General features: G+C 45.1%; 1 protein-coding gene and 1 long non-coding RNA gene across 2 annotated transcripts in view; one reads left to right on the forward strand and one right to left on the reverse strand.

Annotated features, from left to right (window-relative positions):
- LOC146204677 (uncharacterized) overlaps positions 1-16590 on the forward strand; it is a 66138-nt gene extending 49548 nt beyond the window's left edge. The window contains exons 6-8 of the mRNA XM_084589387.1: positions 3139-3190; positions 5576-5621; positions 15951-16590. Coding sequence (XP_084445513.1) covers positions 3139-3190; positions 5576-5621; positions 15951-16582 — 730 coding nt within the window. The 3' untranslated portion in view covers positions 16583-16590. The remainder of the gene's footprint in view (positions 1-3138; positions 3191-5575; positions 5622-15950) is intronic.
- LOC146204678 (uncharacterized) lies at positions 15950-20926 on the reverse strand. Its single transcript, XR_014704022.1, has 2 exons — positions 20714-20926; positions 15950-18329 (listed from the first exon to the last, which is right to left on the reverse strand). It is a non-coding gene; the product is annotated as an uncharacterized LOC146204678 (long non-coding RNA).
- Between the last annotated feature and the right edge of the window lie 243 nt (positions 20927-21169).

Below are 21169 nucleotides of genomic sequence, written 5' to 3' on the forward strand. Positions count from 1 at the left end.
CAGATTCAGGGTTTTCGCGATTGTTGTCATCCTGTACACGTACGTCTGCCGAGAGTGCCTTGCTAGAGATATCTTTCTGTACAAATTCTTTTAAACGTGTTCGATACCCCGCATTTGTCGAAAGCGCGATCAACGTGCTTCTTGTGAGTATTGGTCAAGCGTCCGCGATTCGGCTGTAGGGCATAGCCAGCATGGCTAGAGAGGCTCGTGAGAGGTCTGAGAGATAGTGCAAAGTGGGCTCGGCATGTTCCTGGTTGCGTGTGCGTCGCGGGCAATGTGATCGTAACGATCGCGGGGTCAGCGTGGTGAAACCAAAACCATCAAAACAGTCAGCCGACGCCACAGCTTGATAGTTCCTCCTCTTGCTAGAAGCCTGAAGCTGGTAGCGCTGATTAATAATGAGGCCAGAATAGTCAATTTAAACTAAAATTTGTTTGGATCCGCATATAATACAAGGCAAAAATCTGACTTGATAAAATCGAGAAAAAAACTTGATATTATACCTGTGTTTTTACAGTATATCCGTGGCTACCTCATTTGACAGCCCAGAGCTGCCATTTTGCTGCAGTGCATACATATGGCGCACTCTCAAAATAGCAGCATTCAATTTACTCTCGTGTTCTGGTCTATAAAAGAGTTGTTTTCAAGGACCATGAGTATTCGGGAAATTCTCTAGCTGAGGGGTCCTCAAACTGGGTTTTGGATTCCCCAGACTGCTCTTTTAAATTCGGCAAACTTCCACTGGACATCAGCCTCATCTTCCCAATACCCCTGTTCCACTTCTTGCTGTGCTAGCGTCTCAGTCACAGTGCATGGTTCACTGAAACCCATTTCAGAGCGTTAGATTTTATCTTAGCTCATTCCTCAGCTTAGCGCTGTGAGCATAGGTACCGTCTGCAGCACAGAACTTGGCAGCATGCCAAGGTGCTCTGTTGTCATACGTATGTCTGGAACTCTGGCAGAAAGGTTTTAAGGGGGCATGGCCCACGAAAAGACTTGGTGTGCACTCGCATGTGTGGTGACAGAATGCATGGGCTGTCTTGACTTGGCTAAATAAGCCTAGCCAAGACAGAAATGCGTGCACATCTCATTGGAGAAGTGGGCATTTAGTAAAAGATTGATTTCCAAACTCAAGAACGAAAAAAAATAGTTACAGCCGATTTGCATAGTTAATCAAATGCGAAGTAGGTGCGTAGCACTGCTTAACCGTTGTACTTCAGCACGTCAAGCACAGCACACCTGCGCCGCAGTGCCTGACTGCCCGGCTTCATCCATTGCGACGCGAAGCAAATGCGCAGCGCAGCCGTGTCTTCATCTTTCTTTACACCATCTTCAGAAATGAACGAAAACAGGCACAAGGTACCTCTTCACAATGTACTGCTCTGCGGCCGAACGATCTAGGGTGGGATCATAGGGGTAGAGAAAGAGAGAGGGAAATGTGCTTGAATGCGAGCTCCAATTAAGGCGCAGAGGTAAGCACAAACAGTTTCATGACGCGGCGAGCGGCTCTGAGCCGAGGTCCAGGGAGACAGCAGACGTGCGCGTGCATGTCTGCTGTCCGTGAAGGCTGAGGAATGACTGATGCGAGGGGAGAGATGCCGAAGTTGAGGACGCGCGAGCGACACACGACTGCTCACTCTGGAGTAACATACGCTTGTGAAATGCTGCCCAGTGGCGGCTGCCACGTCTGCAACTGACACACTCCTCTCTCATTGTCTTACTCTATCACTGTGTGCATCTATGCGGCCGCTCCGTCCCCTCAGTGTCAAGTCGCGCGATACGGGCGTCGCCAAAAGGCGATTGCGACGCTCGTCTTTCTCTCTGTTTTCTTTCTTTCTTTTTTATTTTCTCTTCTGTCCGCCCGAGGCAGTGGGGGTGGCTCAGCTTCGGAGCCAATAGCAGGCCCATAGATTTTCTCTTCCTTCTTCCTACAGTCGGGCGCCGCCACTTTTCTTTCCTCCTCTTCAAGTTCACGGAGAGACGGATGGACATAGAAAGAGAGAGAGAGAGAGAGAGAGCGGCTTCTGCTGCAGCTATGCAGCCGCTCCGCCTCCTCAATGCTGAGCCGCGCGACGCGCGCGTCGCCACCTTCTCTTTCTCCACTTCAAGTTTACGAAGAGAGTGAGCGGCTTCAGACAGACATGGCCGAAATTTGTGATCGCGACTAATAGTGCTACGTACAAAAAGTATGCTTTGAGAATAACTGAAAATAGAAAAACCAGGACGGGCCCATGCACAAGCAACATCGCCTGAATGTGAGGAAAGGTGCAGGGGGGGCTGTTTTGCACATATCGATGGCTGTTGAAGTTCCTGTTTGAGAACCCCTGCTCTAGCTCCTTGAGTATTCTTGAATATTTGCCTCCTGCAGGGAGCAGCGATGAAAGATTGTTAGCACTTGCTAAGTCCTGTTTCGTGGATGCAAAAAAGCAGATTTTATAGAGGATTTCACTGCTAGTTTTGTGACCAGACGGATACCCAGTATTAAGACCAACTTGCCTAAATGTCCATCTTGCTACAATGAAACTCCTGCTTGCTGTCAGTACACAAGTACTGGGTGCTTCTGATTAAATATATTAATGCAGTCTTCTCGGCCAGGAGCAATTTTCCCAGAATAGCATTTTCAATGTGCTGCCACCGTGGTCTTCACTCTGTTTTGCTCGTGCTGCTGCACACATGGGCTGCCAGATTGCAACACTTTAGCTGCACTTCTGCTTTGGAGGGTTCAGCTATCGTGGTGAAAACAAATAACAAATGTGGAAGTGCAGTGTGCACACACTGCACTGGAGAAATAGAAGAACGTGAAAGTGGTAAGTGCTAAAAGTGCTGCACTCCTTGAACTAGCACAGCAAGCAACCAAAAAGAACAGACCTTGTGATGCAAGGGTTCTAACACATTAGTGCTCATCAAGAGCTTTCTGCATACTTCTTTAGCCAATGTGCCTATGAATGAGCGCATTTCTGCTTGCTTTTTTCATAAATGTTATGTCACAAATTTTCTCAGCTTCCTTTCTTTAGAGTAGCTAAATGCACCTATTTTTCTTAATTCCTTGGGCCAAACTTGGTAGTAGCCTCCTTTACAGCAGAGAAGAAACTGGTGCCTTTTAACTGGTGCAGTCATTTTTCTTTTGCCTTTCTCTAGGCGTCCTTTTTCCATGAACTTGGTTGCATTGAGACCTGAGCAACTAAACATGGTGAGTGTCATTTTTTTGTTATATGTGACAGGTGCATACCTCAGAAGTGCTACCAGTTTTCAGCATTTGAATTACAAATTATTGCATCATACCTTCTCGAACTGGTAGTGATAAATACACCTTCAAACCATTTTTCATCCCTGAGACTCTGAGGCAGATTGAAGCAAGTTACTACTTGGAGGAAGAGTTGAGATGTGGAGAAAAACATAGGTTTCTGCAAATAGTAGTTTTCTGATTCCATGTGAGCTCGAAGTGAATAGTAATGTTATATTGACACGTATGTTATATGAGTAGAAGATAAAAGACAACACAGGGAGTCGAGGTAGAGGACGTAGAAGTGTAGGCCCGTTCTGGGTGTCCTCGTTCAGCCACTGCTGCAGTTCTTCTGGTCTGTGCTGTTTTCTGCGTAACAACTGTTACAGTGTTTCTTAGTAACTTAGAGCAAATATTTTGAATACTTCTCATGCACAAATTGGTCAGTCAGTACAGTGACCATTTTCAAAACCATGTATTTTCCTAACACTTACTGCCATTACTCAGAAAAAAAAAAAAAAAAGGAAAGGCTATACTGAAGCTTCGTCACACTCATTGAAGCTGCGTTGACTTTTGGAAAGGTAGTCATTTAAAATTGGGGGAGCCAACATAGGGGTGTGGGACCTAGTATTTGTGGGACCTCTTGACTGCTAGTTTTATTTGCACTTTGCCATTGCTGTTGGTAAAGGGAGATTCACAAGACGGACCGTCGGTATGCGGGCCACGCATTGCATGTTTTTACGTCACTGCTATGCAACGCACGCTGTCAGTCTACGGACTGTTCAATCGAGAAATGTGAAATGGCCTTTCCCTCGAGATTTAGAGGTGGGCTGTGAAGCTGTGCCTGCTAGGTGTGGCAAGGAGACTACTCTTCCCAATGTTTTGGCTGCTGGTAATGAACTTCCGCTCTCAATTTGATTGTTTTTCTTTGAGCCTAGCGGTGTATTGCTAGTGCGCTGTTTGCACATGTTGCAGTGCATGCGCGAAAATGACAGCATATTCTGGTGAAGGGGCAATTTATTGTATTCATCTCGTCGAGTAGTTACCCACACTGTGGGATACCAGTCGCGATGATAATTTTTTTTCCATGTCAGTCTTGGCGATCATTCTCAGATCTCAAAGCACCGCAGGCACACAGCTTGCGGCCCGCTCAGTTTTGTGACGATAGAAAGGATGGGCCTTTGATCTCATACTGCATAGTTCTTTCATTGTTGAGGGTTGGGGTGCGGAGGGTTGAAGGGGGGAACTTGGAAAATCTGGGTCAGTAGGCCTGAGGTAAGCCGCAGTGCTCAGGAAAAAGCTTGTCTCCTTCCCTTTCCTGCTTTCTGGCTTATCACTTTAAAGTAGTCTAGCAACTTTATTTCGCCTAGCACGTCATCTTCTCTTTTAGTCCGCCAAGTCCGCTTGCAGGCATTGGAGCACAGACCAATTTGCAGTTATGTGTTAACACGTGGTGCGCGACCGTTCTCAGAGAACCATAGGCGCTCATCTTGTGACTACACTACTCTACATGGTGGTCCGTCGTGTGAATCTGCCTGAAACAGTGACTCCATGGAGACTTGCTGGACTTATGCACCACGTCCCGGCATGCAAAGGGCCACTGTATGCGAGATGTCTGCAGCAAGCACCCATCTCCATGTGCATTGTGGTAGCACCCTCTCTATATTTGCGCTATCTTGCTTGATTAGCTAGTCTCACGTAGAGAAAAAAATGCAGTGGCTCAGAACTGCAGTCAGTTAAAGCTCAGACTCATGCTGGGGAAATCAAAGGGGCCTTGTGCCTCCAACTTGTGCATGCTGCGATGCTGGTTCTGGCGTGTGTGCAGCACGGGTAACACAGCCCGGCACACCTGGCAAAATATGCTGTTGCTATTCAATTTGTAATTCACTTTGGTTTTTAGTTAGTCTACTCCTTTAAGTTTGGCTTGAGAAAAAGTACATTCCTGATAATGTGTTTGTTTTGTTTGAGTATGGCTTGAAATCACAATTATTACTTTGTGCACACTTATCAAGCCATGGAATAAGTGCTTCCCACAGTAATATATTGGTTTATTGCTATAAATTTTCAGCTGAACTATTTTAACTAGTATTTATAAGTAACCAAATAGAAAGTAGTCATTTTCATGTGAAAAGTTGCCCGTCTGTCTGTGTATTTTTGATCAGTCAGGTTTTAAAAAGTACAATGAATACCCATGCAAAACAGTATTTGCATAACATAAACACAACAGCTAGCTTGTGTACTCAGGTTAGAAAGCAGAGGGAGTGTTTGTAAACTTTGTGTTCAGAAAGCCATGCATTAATATATGTACTCTTTACTGAAATATGCACGCTTGTTTCATTTTTTTTTTTTCAGCCGGAGTGTGTACAAAACCCACCCAGGATGATGCAGCAATTTTATGGTACGTACAGATCTTAGGGCTTTTTAAGGCTTCTTGAGATAAACACAACAGCACTTTGCCAGTCTTCTTTTAGATGTTCAGAGAGTCTGGTTTTCATGTTTATACATTTATATGTACAGTCCCCACTATTGATTGGCAGCATTATCACAATATAGCAAGACGTCTTTGATGTCACCCTTTGTGCCAAATGCGCCAAGCCAGATAAGTTAGCCCGTCCTGAGAAAAATATAGAAAATATGCTCCAAACTCACAGATATGATTTCCATGCATATGGCTCATTGCTTCTTCCAAAATATTGTCTTCTCTGAGCGCCAATGAGCTACAGTTGTGATAAGAGTCTGAGTCAACGCTCCACATGGATATAGTGGTAACACATATTCAGCATTCTACGCTACGCAGTCAACTTCTTGGACAAAATAAATGGTACCCGGCACTCTTGTAAACTCAGTTTGTGGAAATCCCACAAGTAACGGAGAAAAAGGTGTAAACCGCCTTTTTACTTTAGAGGCTGGGAGCCATGCAGTTCCAGATAATTTTTCTTTTCTTTTTTTTTTTTTTTTTGATAACACATTTTACTAACAAAAACCTGCATGGCTTGATCAGCATACTCTATTCTTTCATATCCAAGAATAAAAGCCAACTTTACATCCTACACATTATGGCTAATCTCCCCGCAGGGGGCATCTGCTAAAGCAGATGTTTAATGTACTGTGCGACACCACGGACCCCAGCACCCACGCTTAGCCGTGCGTGGCATCGCCGTGTCCGGGGAAAAGGGGATCCTGGTGGTTGAGCCGATGCCGAGTGTTCGGACCTTTAAGGCCCCTCGGCGGAGGCAACACACCACTTTGGCCCCTGCTTCCCGTAGACGGCACCTCTGGCCTGACCCGACCAGGGGAAATCGGCAGTCGCCTTTTCCTGTCCTCCCCTCCATCTTTCGCTTTCCTATCTCCTTTCTCACAACTCTCCTGTCCTCTATTCCCTTCTTGTTTTTTCCTTCTTTTCCTGGCGGCTAGGGTTAACCTTGTGTGGCTAACCACCCTACGTTATGTCATATTCGGTTATAGTCGGGGTGTACGGCTGGCGTGGGCAGGACTGCTTTGCGAGTTCCTGTCCCGTCCCCTCGTTGGGCTCCATGGTGGGTGGCCGCCACCCCGGCTGAACAAAAACTTACTGTATGGCTTCTTCTTTGCTCTCCAATGATCGTTCCCGAAAAAGGGGACGGACTGATGAAACGGCAAACTTCTTTCTAAAGAATGCAAACAGATTCCCACGCTTCCACGTGGTGTACAGTGAAGACCCTCAAAAAACAGCTAGGCAAATATCTCCTTTTGTCGTGACCAAGACATTGACTGAAGCAATAGGCCAAGGATACAATGTCAAAAAACTTCCAAATGGCGACCTTCTCTTGGAAATTATGTACCATCATCAGAATGAAAAACTCCCAACAGTAACCAGCTTTGGGGAATGCCCAGTTAATGTCACCAAACACCGCTCTCTAAACATGGTGAGGGGAGTCATTTCAGATGACGATCTAAAGTACCTAAGCGAAGAAGAACTCCTTGAAGGACTAAGAGAACAAAATGTCATCAATGTGTTCAGAATTAAAATCAGACGGGATAACAAAGAGATACCGACCAGGCACTTAGTCCTTACCTTCGAATCGAGCACACTGCCCGAGGCTGTGGAGGTAGGGTACACGAAGATAAAACTGGAACCTTACATACCTAACCCGCGTCGCTGTTTCAAATGCCAAAGGTATGGCCACGGCTCACAGACTTGCCGAGGCCAACTTACATGTGCGAAGTGTGCCTCCCACGAGCATCCCGCTGAGAACTGTGAATCCGAAACGCATCTTTGCATCAACTGTGAGGGCAGCCACGCTGCTTACTCACGAACCTGTCCAACATGGAAACAAGAGAAAGATATCATCACACTAAAAGTCAAAGAAAACCTCACTTACAGGGAAGCACGTAAGAAACTCACGTCCACTCACACCCCAACTTATTCTGTTGTGACGCAAAAGGGGGCGGCGTCACAGCAGTCCTTGGAACCTGCCCAGGTGACACACGGTGCACCTAAGGCAGGGACCTCTACGTCCCCGGTGGAAGTAGCTGGGGCTGCTCCACCACCCCCAAAGCAGGCTGCGCGGGCCTCTAGGTCAGCTGGCCCCAAGGTCTCTCCAGTAACGGCGAGATCTACCACAAATGTGTCTGTACAGTCTGCACAATCGTCCAGCACGTCCGAGGACGCAATGGACACAACAAACGACGACCGTCCGGGGCTGTCAACATCTGACAGGTGACGGAGCTCCTTGGAGCGAACTAGAAAAGAAAAGGCCCGAATCACCGGGCGAGAAAAAACTTAGTCTCTCTACCTTCCTCATATAAAATGGCGTTTTTAGTCCATTGGAACTGTAGAGGACTTTTAAGAAACTACAGCGATATAAAAGACATTCTTGTTTCATTCTTACCCGCAGCGCTGTGCGTTCAGGAAACCAATCTCGGTGTGCAGCATAAAAACATACTAAAAAAATATAAAGTTTTTCGCCGCGACCGAGAGCACGTTAGCAGGCTCTCGGGTGGTGTTGCTATCATTGTATGCGAGTAAATATAAAGTATAACTTTCACTCGCCAGACAGTAATCAGACATTTTTTGCGTAGAGGGACGTCCTTTTCAGTTTCACACTCAATGCTGTTACGGCTAAATAACGCATGCCCTCGTCGACGAAAGTTTTAGTGTACACTGACATTACTTCATTCACGAAAATTCAAACACTGTGGCACCATATAGTGGCAAAACTTGAAAGCATACCTCCTGAGGGGCGACAGCAGGGGTGGTTTTTATTTATGGACGCACTGGAGAGAGTGCAAAATATAATAAATTATGACAAGCACTCCTAGAAGAAAAAAGAACAATGTGCAGTTATGAAAATCAGCTATATTTTGCTGACATGTAGTCACGTGGGTGACTACACTGAAAATACTAGGGTTTCTCTGCTAGATAGCGCCTCGGTTGTTTTTATGCGATTTTTAATGGTAAATTAAAATTGTAAAGCCTCTTTTCTTTGTTATTGTAGTGCTCGATCTGTACTATATGAGGCAAGATCTTTTCATTTCCACCATAATCTCATGACATATTTTGCCCAGTGTTCTGTCCCTTTAACGTCCGTAGCCGCCATACCTAACGTTTAGCACGACAAGGATGGCCGACTTTCGCAAGAACAAAACAAAAATTTGCCACGTTCGCAGCCGCCATAGCTTATGTTGCGGCGCACGTTCAGCACGACGACAATCCTAGGATGGTCGACTCTTGCAAAATAAACAAAAGAAGAAATTTTAGCTGTGGTTTGGCTTGTGGTTAAATCTGGAGTTATGCAAGAACTGTCTGCATGGCTACGCTTAGGTTCAGCTTGAAAGTAAAGACATAGCTTTTGCACATGCTAGTTTACTCTATGGTTTCAGCTTTGTTTATGCCATAGGGGACACTTTTGACCACTAAAGTGCCCTCTATCGCGCGGTGGTCGAAGCCTTTCACTACGGCACCTGTTTCTGTTTTCACTCCCACCTTCGCGATGATGCAGTAGCGTAAGCTATCAGCCAACATATAAAGCCCTGCTTTAACCCAGCCGTATGAATGTGCCTGCATGGTTTAGGGATAACATGAATGCGAAGGTTTGGCAGGCTGATTGATATCGCCCTCCAGAATGAAAGGAGAGGCCCGAGTTGGCAGCTCCTGCCATACGTAATGTCAAGAAGCCCTACGTCCAGTTAGTGCTCGGCCATGCCAGCTGCCAGCTACCGCCCCCCACGACTTCTTTTTCTTTGTCTTCTTTCTTCGCTCTTCGGACAGGCATGAACGGCACAGACAGGCACGGCGAAATGGTGAGACTGTGGCCAATGTAGCTGTCGCTACAAAAGCACAAATCTGCCATTTCTTAACATTCGCAGCCGCCATAGCTTACGCTGCGCTGCACGTTTAGCACGACGACACAAGACGCACCGCACACAGAGGGCCATTCTGGAGAAAGTGTGCTAAGTTCTGTCTGCCACAGGCTGAGCTGGCTTGTCGGTGCATGTGTAGTGTGTGCCGCTGCGAACGAAGACTGGGAAAGAGAGAGGGAAGAGGAGAGGGAAAGCTCGGCAGAAGAATGGGCACGCCTTTGCGCTTCGCTGTGTCGCATTGTTTACCCTCTTCTGAGCACCATGGCTGCATTGGCTGCGTCTGCTCCGTACTGGCCATTGCCAAACAGGTTCCCTCTTCTTCTTTCACGCAGATGGCTTGCAAACGTCACTTGCTGGTGCATGCGTGCGCCTTTGGGGAAAGGGTGTGGTGTTGCACAAGACCAGCCATCGTCGAAGTGCACTCTCATTCCTACCGCACGTGGCTTGAAAACGTCATGTGGCAAATGGCCGAGGGCGATGCGATCGTCTTTGGGGAAGGTGCACCATCTAGTGCGTTGTGCGGAGTTCGATATATCGAAAGACCAGTAAAATTGGAATTCGATATACAATGCAGCTTTCCTATCCTTTTACATAGCCTGAGTCGTTTTCTTCTCTCCTAGCTTGAGTCGCTTTGGGATGTTAAACCCCAAAACCAAACCAATCATTTGAGTGAAGAAACATGTATGATTTCCGATTTATAAAACACCTTCAAAGTTTAATATTGTAGGAAAACACAGATCATGATCTGGGCCAGGACCTGCAACTCAGATTGTAATCTTAATTTAAGCGTGATTGAGCTTGAGCCTGAGTGAGTCGAGTCATAAGTGATTCCGCCCACCTATGCTGCTTATACAGACAAACATTTTTTTATGGATACGCGAGAGAACCTAACTGGTATCAATGCCCAATGCCAATGATGAGAATGGCTTCAGATGGAAGAGCACCTTGACCACCATGTCCATCCTTTTTGCGGTCCATACAGTGGGTGCTTTTGCCGATTTGCACGATGACATAGCCAGCCAGGTAATGTAGCACCATTTTTTAAGTCGGAGGGAATTATACATGTGGTTCTCAGCTTAGCTGCGGATTTCTTTTAATGGGATAGCATTTAGCTTGTCCCAAATTTCTTTGCTCAGTACTTTTTTCGTCAGGATCATCAGCCTCTTTTCTTTTTCTTTTCTCTTTGTCCAAGCCTCTCCCACTCTTCTCCTGTAGATGCCAGAACATGTCGAAACCGCACAAGAACAGACCTAGAGCAGCACACAGCACAAAACGTTTTGCATTCACTATGTGCATAGAATGGCACGGAGCAGACGCCTTCACACTGGGTCCTTGGCGTAAGGGTTGATCCACGACCGGCTTTATTACTTGGCGACCTGTTCATCCCGCCGCCTCCTACGGCAGCGCGTGTCCGCGAAAATATCACGTGATTCCTCAGTAGGGACGGCGCGCCGCGCCAGGTGGCGCCACAACTTCCCCTCATTTCGGCGCGCGCCGTCGCTGTAACTACAGTCCGGCTGTGTTTCGCTTGATAGCTGCTGCTGAGCAAAATCACTTGGCATTATAGGCATATATTAGCTTTCTGTGGTCATTCATAAATGCTACGAGCGTGTGCCGCCAGCTTAGAGGCCTGTCCTGGGCTCGCTGGCACCCGAGAACATGCGTTTGCGAGAGCCGGCATCTCGCGCTCGTAGTGCTTTTTTTTTTTTTTTTTTTCTTTTTTTTTACGCGAGCTTGCCATAAGGCATATTATAGAAACTCATGTAAATTATTTTCCGTGAGGAACCGGAGCAGGCTCCCGCTCAGCGTTGTCGGTGAGCTCGTAGCTAGCTGTTCCCATAAACCATTTATGATATTGATGTTTTCCAGAGCTGCAGTTATTTTATTCTTGAACTAGCTGAGAAAGCAGCTGTACTGGTAGGTGCGGCTGCAGTGCTATTTGCTTAGCCATTTTTTTCCTGCGCAGCCGCAAAACTGAATTCTGCTCGTGCTATGCAACATCGCAGCTGCGGTGACGCCACGCCGTTTTCCGCCTATTTAAAACAAAATGCGCACCATGCATACACCTCCTATTTTGTAATCAGGAGGGTTCACTGGACTGTGGACTGTTAGTTGTTAACGAAATTTACAAAAAATATATATATAATAAGCGATAGCCAGACTGGATTTTGTGTGCTAAACATGTGATTTTTTTATGCCAGCGTGGGAAAGTTCCTGCACTTTAAATACCTTCCGTGATTTTGGCTTAGCATTGATGACTTTCCGTTGTGCATGCTGTTCTGCAAGGTCGGAGGTGAAATTCCCCCCAAAAAATGGCCTCATGATTTTCTGGATAAGCAGCCTGAAGCGCCATTCTGTGAGGCTCAGTCGTGTCCTTGGTGCATTGGTGCCCCATGAAAATTAAATGCTGTTTGCCATAATAAAATTTCCGGCTCGTATTCTGGCACCATGCAAAAAAAAAAAAAAATCGAGAGCACTGCAGAACCTACCGAGGAGAAATGCGAAAACCTGAGTTTAATTACTGCTGCAGCACACATGCAGTACATCGCGCGCCCCTTGTCGAACACAACCAGCGTTCCGTTGAACGCATCAAATTTCGCCGGCGTTCTATAATTGCTTTACAGGAAGGGAGTTGCTTTACAGGGAAGTTCTATAATTGCCTTTTAATTGCTTGCCCCCTTTTATCCCTGCGCTACTTTTTTTTTTTTTTTTAAGGCTTGTTACCAACAAGCCCAAACTCCCACCTTAATAGGAAGGGAAAGGCGCAGTATCTGTCGTACGGGGAATCGCGCTGACGCATTTCGTGGACAGCACAGACTTACGCAATTCTCCAGTGCAGATTCTACGGTGTTCTCGGAAAGCACGGAGACAGAAATTTTATTTTTCTGATAATATCTTCAGGATGATCGACAAGTGACATATCAGCGCACAACTCTCGCGCACTGGATTTCATTCAATAAGCTAAAGAAAGGCTTTCGCCTTAATAGCCAAAAACACATTGCGAAGGCGCACATGCATACACGAGATAAACACAACAGTAACAGCAGCACAACACGCGACCGACGATAGCGTGGGGTGGGGTGCTCACCCGCGCGCGCATCGAGGCAGCCTAGGTGGGGGTAAGTTGTGGTGCCACGGAGGGCAGCGGCGCTCGGGAGAACTAAACAAGCCACAACAAATCGGGGGCTATGGAGGCGGCGGCGATGAGCAGGTCGCCAAGTAATAAAGCCGGTCGTGGGTTGATCACAGCCCCATCTCGTGGCCTAGGAACAGGTTGCTCCCTGCTCCACGATAGTAGTTCGGACACTAAGTATATTTAAAAGCGTTGGTCCAGTGTGCTGGGAATGAGCACATGGTTGCAGGTAATGTGCCACCAGCTTGGCGTTCAAAGCATCAACTTTGATGTTCATATGATGTTAACGTACATGGACCTCATCGATTTTGAAATGCCTTCAGGTAGTGTACTTTCAGTGCAAACTCTCACTGTACAGAAACGAAATCGCTCGTATAGCATGCACTGAAGAAAAAAAGCCATTTTGATAGCCAGTGTAGCGGATGCGTTTGTTATGCATTCACGAAAATTGTATCATAACACTGATTTAAATATGGCAGAAGACCAAAGCTGATGGATTTTCGAAACTAAACATTTTTCACGAGTAGTTGAACCCGATCCGTCAATGTTCAGGTAACAGCGCAAAAAACATGGACGGGACACAAGAGCAAGAACACAAAATGGGCGCTGACTTTCAACAAGTTTATTCCAAGGCATACATTGCTTTATACACTGTTGCGCACCGCACGAGACACAGACGCGTGACTTCTGCCACATGTATCATCATTGTACAATATCCAACAGCTCCAGTTCTTTTTTGTGTCAAAAGTACAAATGGTTTGCTGATACAGTCATCTCCAAGCTTTGCTATCTCGGCTTCTTTGTGTATTTTGTGTCGCCAAGCACTGATGTTGGCTTCATACTGCACTCATGGACTTGGGTTCGCCAAATTTATTTTTTCTGTCAAGTTTATAGTCTCATCGTATTTTGCGGTGCCATTCGAGGACTTTCTAGAGCATGGCTGCAGATTAATGCTACCAGTAGGTGCTGAGACATGTGCATTAATGCATGCACATTTTCATCTGTGCAGAATGCTGTGCGAGTGTATGGGCTTTCTGTGCAGTGGAAAGGCAGACATGCTTTGGAAAATGCTCAGAAATATTCATCTTCCCATTGTGTGCTATCAGACAAGCACGGCCACACGCAAAGTCGAATTGTCACGTCCTTCATGCAGCCACTCGTTTTCCATGACAAAGGTGTCGTACACGGATACCATATGCTGCTCTCGTGCAAACTTCATTATGTCGTGAATTCAAATTTAATCTGGTGTGCAGCTAAGTTTTCAATAATGGTACAGGCACTTCTATGAGAGTATGCTTATTGAGGTATTACAGAATGTGACAGACTACACTTGGGCAGAACAATTTCATATTTTTTTCCACTCACATCTGACATGTGTTAGTTTGGGCTGTGTAAAATAAATTGCCCTGTCCGCACTGTCTTGCGACACAATAAGCTACTCACAACTGACAGGAACAAGCTAACGAACGCAGAGAATGGAAAGGCCATAGCTGCCTTTTGTTGTGTGTTATGGCACATAATGAGGCTATCGTATGCGCCAAGCACTGCTCAACCACCAGGATCCTCTTTTCTCTGGACACAGTGTAGCCACGCACGGCTAAACGAGGTCACTCAGAGTTTGTGGTGTCACACAGTACACCAAACATCTGCTTTGACAGATGCCCCCTGCGGGGCACCACAGCTGACCAAGTCGGTCTGCTATTGTTCTGCACATTCGACAGATGTGACAATCTGAGAGCACAGCGTGTCCTTTATTGAACAACATGGGTGCAATTCATCAGATGCAGTGCCAAATGAAAAACTTTAAAGGGTGTGCATGGTTTTAAAGACCTCTCCTGGCCACCCATAACTTCATGTCATTTCTTTCGCATTCAAAAAGCCTATTTCAGTCGTACGCTTGCTTTGCAGCAATACACTGCCGCACGCAATGCATCAGTGAACAACATAACTGATGTAACATTGGCAGAGAGCAGTTCAAGGTGGCTGCATTGGGCCTTTCCGCCGTGATTACATCACCATCCACCGTGAACATAGTCTCAGCTGGCTGATGGGTTTGGTGGCTGCCAGCCAATGTCGCCACGGTGCCACTTCCTGTGAGAGTGAATATTCTGGCAGCCAGTGGCTCCGCAGAATGGGCACTCAGGGTCTGGTGTCATGGTTGAAGAGGGAATTGGTGTTAGGGTTGAGGAACATGCATGATGCAAAGTGCTTCTTGGTCAGTGTTTTATTCTTCCAAAGTGCTGCAGGTTAGAAATTTTAGTGCTCCAAACTGCTCCAAAATAAACATCCTTCTGCTCCAAAATGTTCCATAATGGTAACTTGAGTGCTCTGGAAATTGCTCTAAATTGAACTTTACCAGTAGAAGAGTTCTTAAATATGTTTTGACATATTTAAAGTATTTAGTTCTCTCACACAATGCACATTAGCCTTTCGTTAGTGCATGATGGCCGTAGTTGCTTATGCATCATAAAATGTAACATTAAACAGTCATATGGATCCAGGGTGCAACAAGGTGAAGAAAATGGGTACGAAACTTCAGAGGTAACCAAACAAAGGTTGAGGGGGGAGCCTCAGTTCGCTAGCCTTTATTTTAACAAATTGACTTTACTTTGTCAGGCAGTGCAGTCATTACTGGCAGGGCATATATAGGCTTCTGATTTCTAAGAAGAAAATCGGGGAGGAGGAGAGGGTGAGGAATAGTGAAATGGAAGAATGTTGCCTTGAAGATGGTTTAGTCTGAGCTGGGAGCCTGTGATCTTGTGACCTGAAAAAGGCAATCCAAAAGTGGCAGTAACTGGAAAAAGAATGATGTAAATAATGTACATGATGAGTCTCTGCAAGAAGTGGCCTCAATGTTGGCACATGTGTGTAGCATATGATTAGCAGTTGCAAAGGGACCGGATAAGAAATGCAGCTGCAGCAGAATATGCTAAAAAACTAGAGGAGGCATTGACCCAGCACATTGGAATTGTATCTTGCACAGGAATTCAAGAAGGATTTAAGCAAGGCCAAAAACTTTGGATGTAGTGTGTAGTCCTGACTGTCCTTTTTGCTTCACATTGAGTTCTGGTGCCTTCTATTTATTGCCAAGAAAGTGTTGGTGGTCTGACTTTCCATTTAACACAGGACAGCCAATGTGTATTCAATTTTCTGTTCTGGGCTTTATCAGTTTTAACGTGTTAGCATAGTTTGTTTCATCAGTTCTTTAAAAGGAGTGTCAGCAGCTGTGTCTTACTGAGTCATCTTTTGTAGGGTTGCGAGCAGTACCAACCTGTGCTGATCCCCAGTCAGCAGGGAGCCAGCGCACATCCAGTGCACCACCTTCGCAGGGCAGTGTACAAGCACCAAGCAGGCGTTGCTACTATCGCAGAACGATAGTGCCCTTTCGCTCAGACAGCACCCACGAACTCCGGCCCATCTCTGATATGACACAGGAATCTGAGCGCACACTGAACCAGATTATCTGCTCATTTCTCAACTCTTGGCAGCCGTGTACTGTATTTTATGGCATCACCACTGATGGCTTTGTGCAGGGCCTCAGACTGAACTTCAAGCAACGAGATGCTCTGCGCCTGGGCATTGATCATGCAACACGCAAGCTGGAACCTTGTTTGACAGCAGATTGTTTGACTCTAAACTTTGTGCCTGTTTTGAGCACTGATCTGGATAAGTGCGAGCCTCCCTCCCATTTTGTCTTGGAGATATCAATGCGTGGAGTTGACCGTATAGTATACAGCCTTGAGGGTATTTGTTACTTGCGCGATGGCGGACAGTCTTACACGGCCAAGGCATATGATTTGCGTGCCTGGATTAGCCAGTTGGAGGAAACCTACGTCTCACAAGCAGAGGGGCCTCTGCCCATTGAAACCGGCCAGCTGCCTTGAGATTACAAGCAACATCTACTGCCAGTTTGGATGTGAACAAAGTATTACAGAGTTTCAGAAAGAAAGCTTTCTTTAGCAGCTATAAACATTGGCTGTGTTAAATTTTTACTGCATTAGTAACTCTTTGACATTGTGTTACGTTTTATATGTTTTTAGTAGTGTGTACCGAACAAATTGCCATTGTGAGACCTTTTGCACTACACTGGTCATTTGTTCATGTTTGGCTGGTGTAGCCTGCATATGCTTGTTCATTTGGCAGTTTTGGCACTCAGCGGAGGGACCTGTTTTCATTTTTATCAAGAACTAGTCTTTATTAGTCTATGAATCTCTCGGTGTTTATTTTGCTGACATCCACCAGCTAGTGTGACCAGATAACTGTTTCTTTGTATTGAAAGTGTAGAGCCACCGAATTTCCATAGTATGTCCTTGCTTTGTAAGAGATCAGTAAACATGAATCACTACCTCATGAATTTTGCTTCTGCTCTGCAGCTAAATTATGACCGAATTTCTCTTAAATTCAGTTATATGTTATGTGCAGAGTAATTCATGTTTACTAATGTCCTATGCATTGTTTCACAAAGTGAACGCACACTATGAAAAATTTGGTATCTCCACCTTGTAAGGTCACCAAGTTCATTTGAACTGCCAAAGGATTTTCTTGTAGTTGGAACCAGTGAGTTGGTGTAAAGTGCCTTAACAGAGTTGAGACCATATTTTATTGCCACCTGGCAAAGTGTGATATTTAAATAATGCACTGCTGTGCTGCTGTGATTTTATTTCATCTAACATCTGTGTAATCACCCACCATGTAAAACTTCTGCAATTGCCAAGGTTTACAAGCAGGAGCATCATTTCATTTTTTGTTTTCACTGCCACACATATCACATCCATAGTGGTGTTAAAAAAAGTCTATTCTACAAGTAAACATTGGTGCTATGCTTTTGCAGTTGCTGTATGAAAGTCTAAGTTTTTTATAGAAGTGGTTAAGGTAATTAACGCCGAGTTGCTGAGGGCATTGGAAAAGTACATTTTAGGTCAGCAATGAGTCTGCTTTAGTCAGCCATTAGCTACAACTCTTCAGTTTTCATTCCATTTTATTTTAGTTTATCTGAACTGCATATGTGGTACATATGACCATTAGGTGTGCTAGACGGGGACAAGAATATCTCATGACCGTCCATTATGCAAGGTGTTCTATACTCCGTTTCACAAGTTGTTTGCAGCACTACGAAGGCTAAAAGTGATCTGCGCCAATAAGGGTGGTGCGCACTGCATGGCTGTGCTTGAATCTTTTGTGCTGTCGTCAGCAATAAGCACGTCCTAAGGAACACAGTCATGCAATGTATGCTATCCTTATTGGCCCAGATCGCTCTTAGCTTTCGTAGGGCTGCAAACAGCTTGTGAAACAAAGTATAGATTCCTTCTTTTTTTTTTTTTTGTACCCTGGCTCATGATTTTTTGTAACGCAGTTAGCGCAGTTTATTGTGACATTGTATGTCATAGATACTATTACTTCATTAATGTTTTATTTGCTGATGTTTGCAATAAAATGTTTTACCCAGTTTGTGTTTCAAATAAGCAAAAGAAAGCAGTCATTAGAGAGTGGTGTGGCGAACCATGAGGTTCCACCCGTTTACATGGCATACAGCATGGAGAAGCTTTCAGTGGTTCAGCATGTCCTGTCATCTTTCTTTGTTGTTACGAGGAATTATAGCTTGCACAATTGCCTGGTGATCTTCCTATGGGCCTGTAAAGGGAGGTTGTATGCATAATAAGAACCCTTGTGAGTCAAATTATCCGGAGCCCTTTGAGACGTTAAGCCTCATAAACCAAACCACCTGTAATGCACATTGTTTTAGCTGGCGTAGCCAGAAGCAGCTACTGTACATGTAATATCTTCTGCAGTGCCTGCAGCATTCGCACTTATCGGGAACATGGGGAACAGCTACATTGCTTTCTGTTCCCTCCTGTTCATTCAGAACGGCAATCTGTATATGCCGTCATCTGCATTTTTTGGGCAATGAATTTCTGATACTTATAGCGGGCACGTAATTGTGGTTCACAGTTACTTTGACGGTTTATGGTGCCATTAGGGGTTGCTGCACAAATCATAATAAAAACATTGAGGCATGTTTTCTGTACGTTGGATAAATCGGCCCTATAAAACCGTTCAAGTAACAAATGATATTCAGTTGTTCACTAATGAACTGAAATATTAGCGGACACTGAGTATACGCATATTTTTTTCTGCGATTGTCTGAAGATACTACATCCAACATGTCCAGTTATTTCTGCTGAGATAAATGATAACTAAAAGGGTACTGTACACAAAGGGATAAGGATGAGAAGAGAAACACAACATACGCGACTTCTCTACAAGTTCCTGGTGTAGTGCACTGGTTAGCGTCTAAGGCTGGAAAACACGAAGACCCTGGTTTGAATCCTGCCAGCATTAAAATCTGCGCTTGTCATGTTTGCTTCCTGACCTTGTCTCTTTGTACGCAGTACCTTTTTACTTATGATTTACCTGCTTGCTTATCAGTGCACTCTTTTATAGTTCTGCTTAAAGAATCACAGATGGGAGGTTCGAAAAGTCCCTACCAAATGTTTGCATCATGTAAAGGTAATGCCACTGAGCGTGTATGCCACGTGCAAGTCCTCAAAAGTGGGCCGATAATTTGCAGTTATTTTTCTTTTAATTATCCTTCTCATGCCTTGCGATGACCACTTGCACTGGTTTTTCCTGCCATTTCCAACTCTGAACATCGTAAAGCACATGTCACTTATTAGGGGGCTGTCATTAGCTCGCCAAAAATTGCAGAGTAGAAGGCGGTCTGCACACTGGGCAGGAGGCGGCAGTGCACCTGCTCACTGATTTACTATCGAGCCATAGTGGGGAAACAAGCAGCAGAAAAAGGGCATGACTGAGATGGATTGGCATGGTGATTAATTTGTGGGTGGACTGTGGTATTCATATAGGCTGGAACGAAAACTTTTGCAGGAGGATGATAAGCAGTTTTATATCTACCGGTAGTGTCGGGGCACCCTTTCATTGCCCCTTTAAAGGTATGGCAGAAAGGGGTTTAAAAGCGAATACCTTCTATGGCTGCATGCCAGCAACTGCATTTTGATTAAGGCAAAATAAAAAAAGGCTTGTGTGCTATACAATATTAGTTGCACTTTCAAGCACCCCAGATGGTCTAAACTGACCTGGAGTGTTGCACTATGGCATACCCCTGAGCTGTTTTGAGATGCTAAGCCACGTATACTCGGTAGCATACCATACCACAAGTTTGCATTAGCTGTATATGGACCATGCTGCTTGTACACAGCTGTGCCTCGCAATGGTTGATGTGCTCTCAGACACTAAACTCGCAGTTACATGCTGCATGCAGCTTTTGAGTAGTTGCAATGCAACAGTGCAGATAAGGGATGTTTGGCCAGTTTTATGTGGCAAACTTCTAATGCTCATGCTAATTTTCACACGTTTGTTTGGAGGAGGCACGATGCTGGTAGCAACCATGCAGCCACTAAGCTTTCCCGTGCCGTATTGCACATAGAGCCTGCAATATTGACAAGCAGCAGCAAAGGGCATGTGCCTCACCTTTGCATGCAAGTAACAGAAGACATTTTGCCATTCAGTATGTCTAAGTATCTTTGCACCCTGTTCTTGGCAGTAGGTGTATTTGTTAATAAGAGACCATAATGTTCAGCGGACCTCGAGCAAATAAAAGAGAAAAGCAGACGGATGCATCCATGCTCCAAACCACAGTACAGCACGGCTCTTACTGCAATTGGGTGAACTTCCATTTGGCTACTGTTAAGACTGACAACTGACATACATGTAAAAACAAATTGCATAAAATTTTTTTACGTTTTTTTTTTCAATATCTTACAGATTGGGCAAACCATGGATTGGGTCTATCACCTGTAAAGATATTTAGTCTGTGACATCTTCATTAGGGTGTTGGATTTTTATATACATTTAAATCTTATTTTGTAGCTAGTACTTGGGAAAATGTGCCGAGAAAAAGAAAATTCTCGAAGATCTGAGGCCCATTGCACTTACCTCTTGTAGGTAAACTAATGAAGCACATAATCTAAACAAGGCGAAACAGATCAGGAACTTACCCCGACAAAATGATTGGATTCAAGACACATCTTTCTGCATATGCAACGTCGTGCTTCAACTTAAAAAGCAATTGAGTGACAACCAAACGGCAGATGCGACTGTAATAGACTAGATGTGGCCAAAGGTTTCGACAATGTTGACTACGAAGCCATACTACGATGCCTAGAAACTCTAAAAAAAAAATGTAGGCGGAAAGGTATATAATTACGAAGTGTCTAAAGGTACGTCCGACGTATCCATTCGATTCTCGTAAAGATACGGCGGACGTCGATATACAAGCTCATGGCTATATGCACGTCGAACGCGGCCACATTCCGCTTGCTACGCGTGAATGAATCTTATCCTCTACGATATCAGCTAGCCGCGACTGTCGATGAGGTGCTACGAAGAGTGCATCCGTTCTAACATAGGTCACGGTCTTCACTTAGGGTTGTGTACGGCAAGCATCGCTGTCA

This window comes from Amblyomma maculatum, chromosome 1, assembly GCF_055883805.1.
Source record: "Amblyomma maculatum isolate TAMU_Amacu chromosome 1, ASM5588380v1, whole genome shotgun sequence".
Lineage (NCBI taxonomy): Eukaryota > Metazoa > Arthropoda > Arachnida > Ixodida > Ixodidae > Amblyomma > Amblyomma maculatum.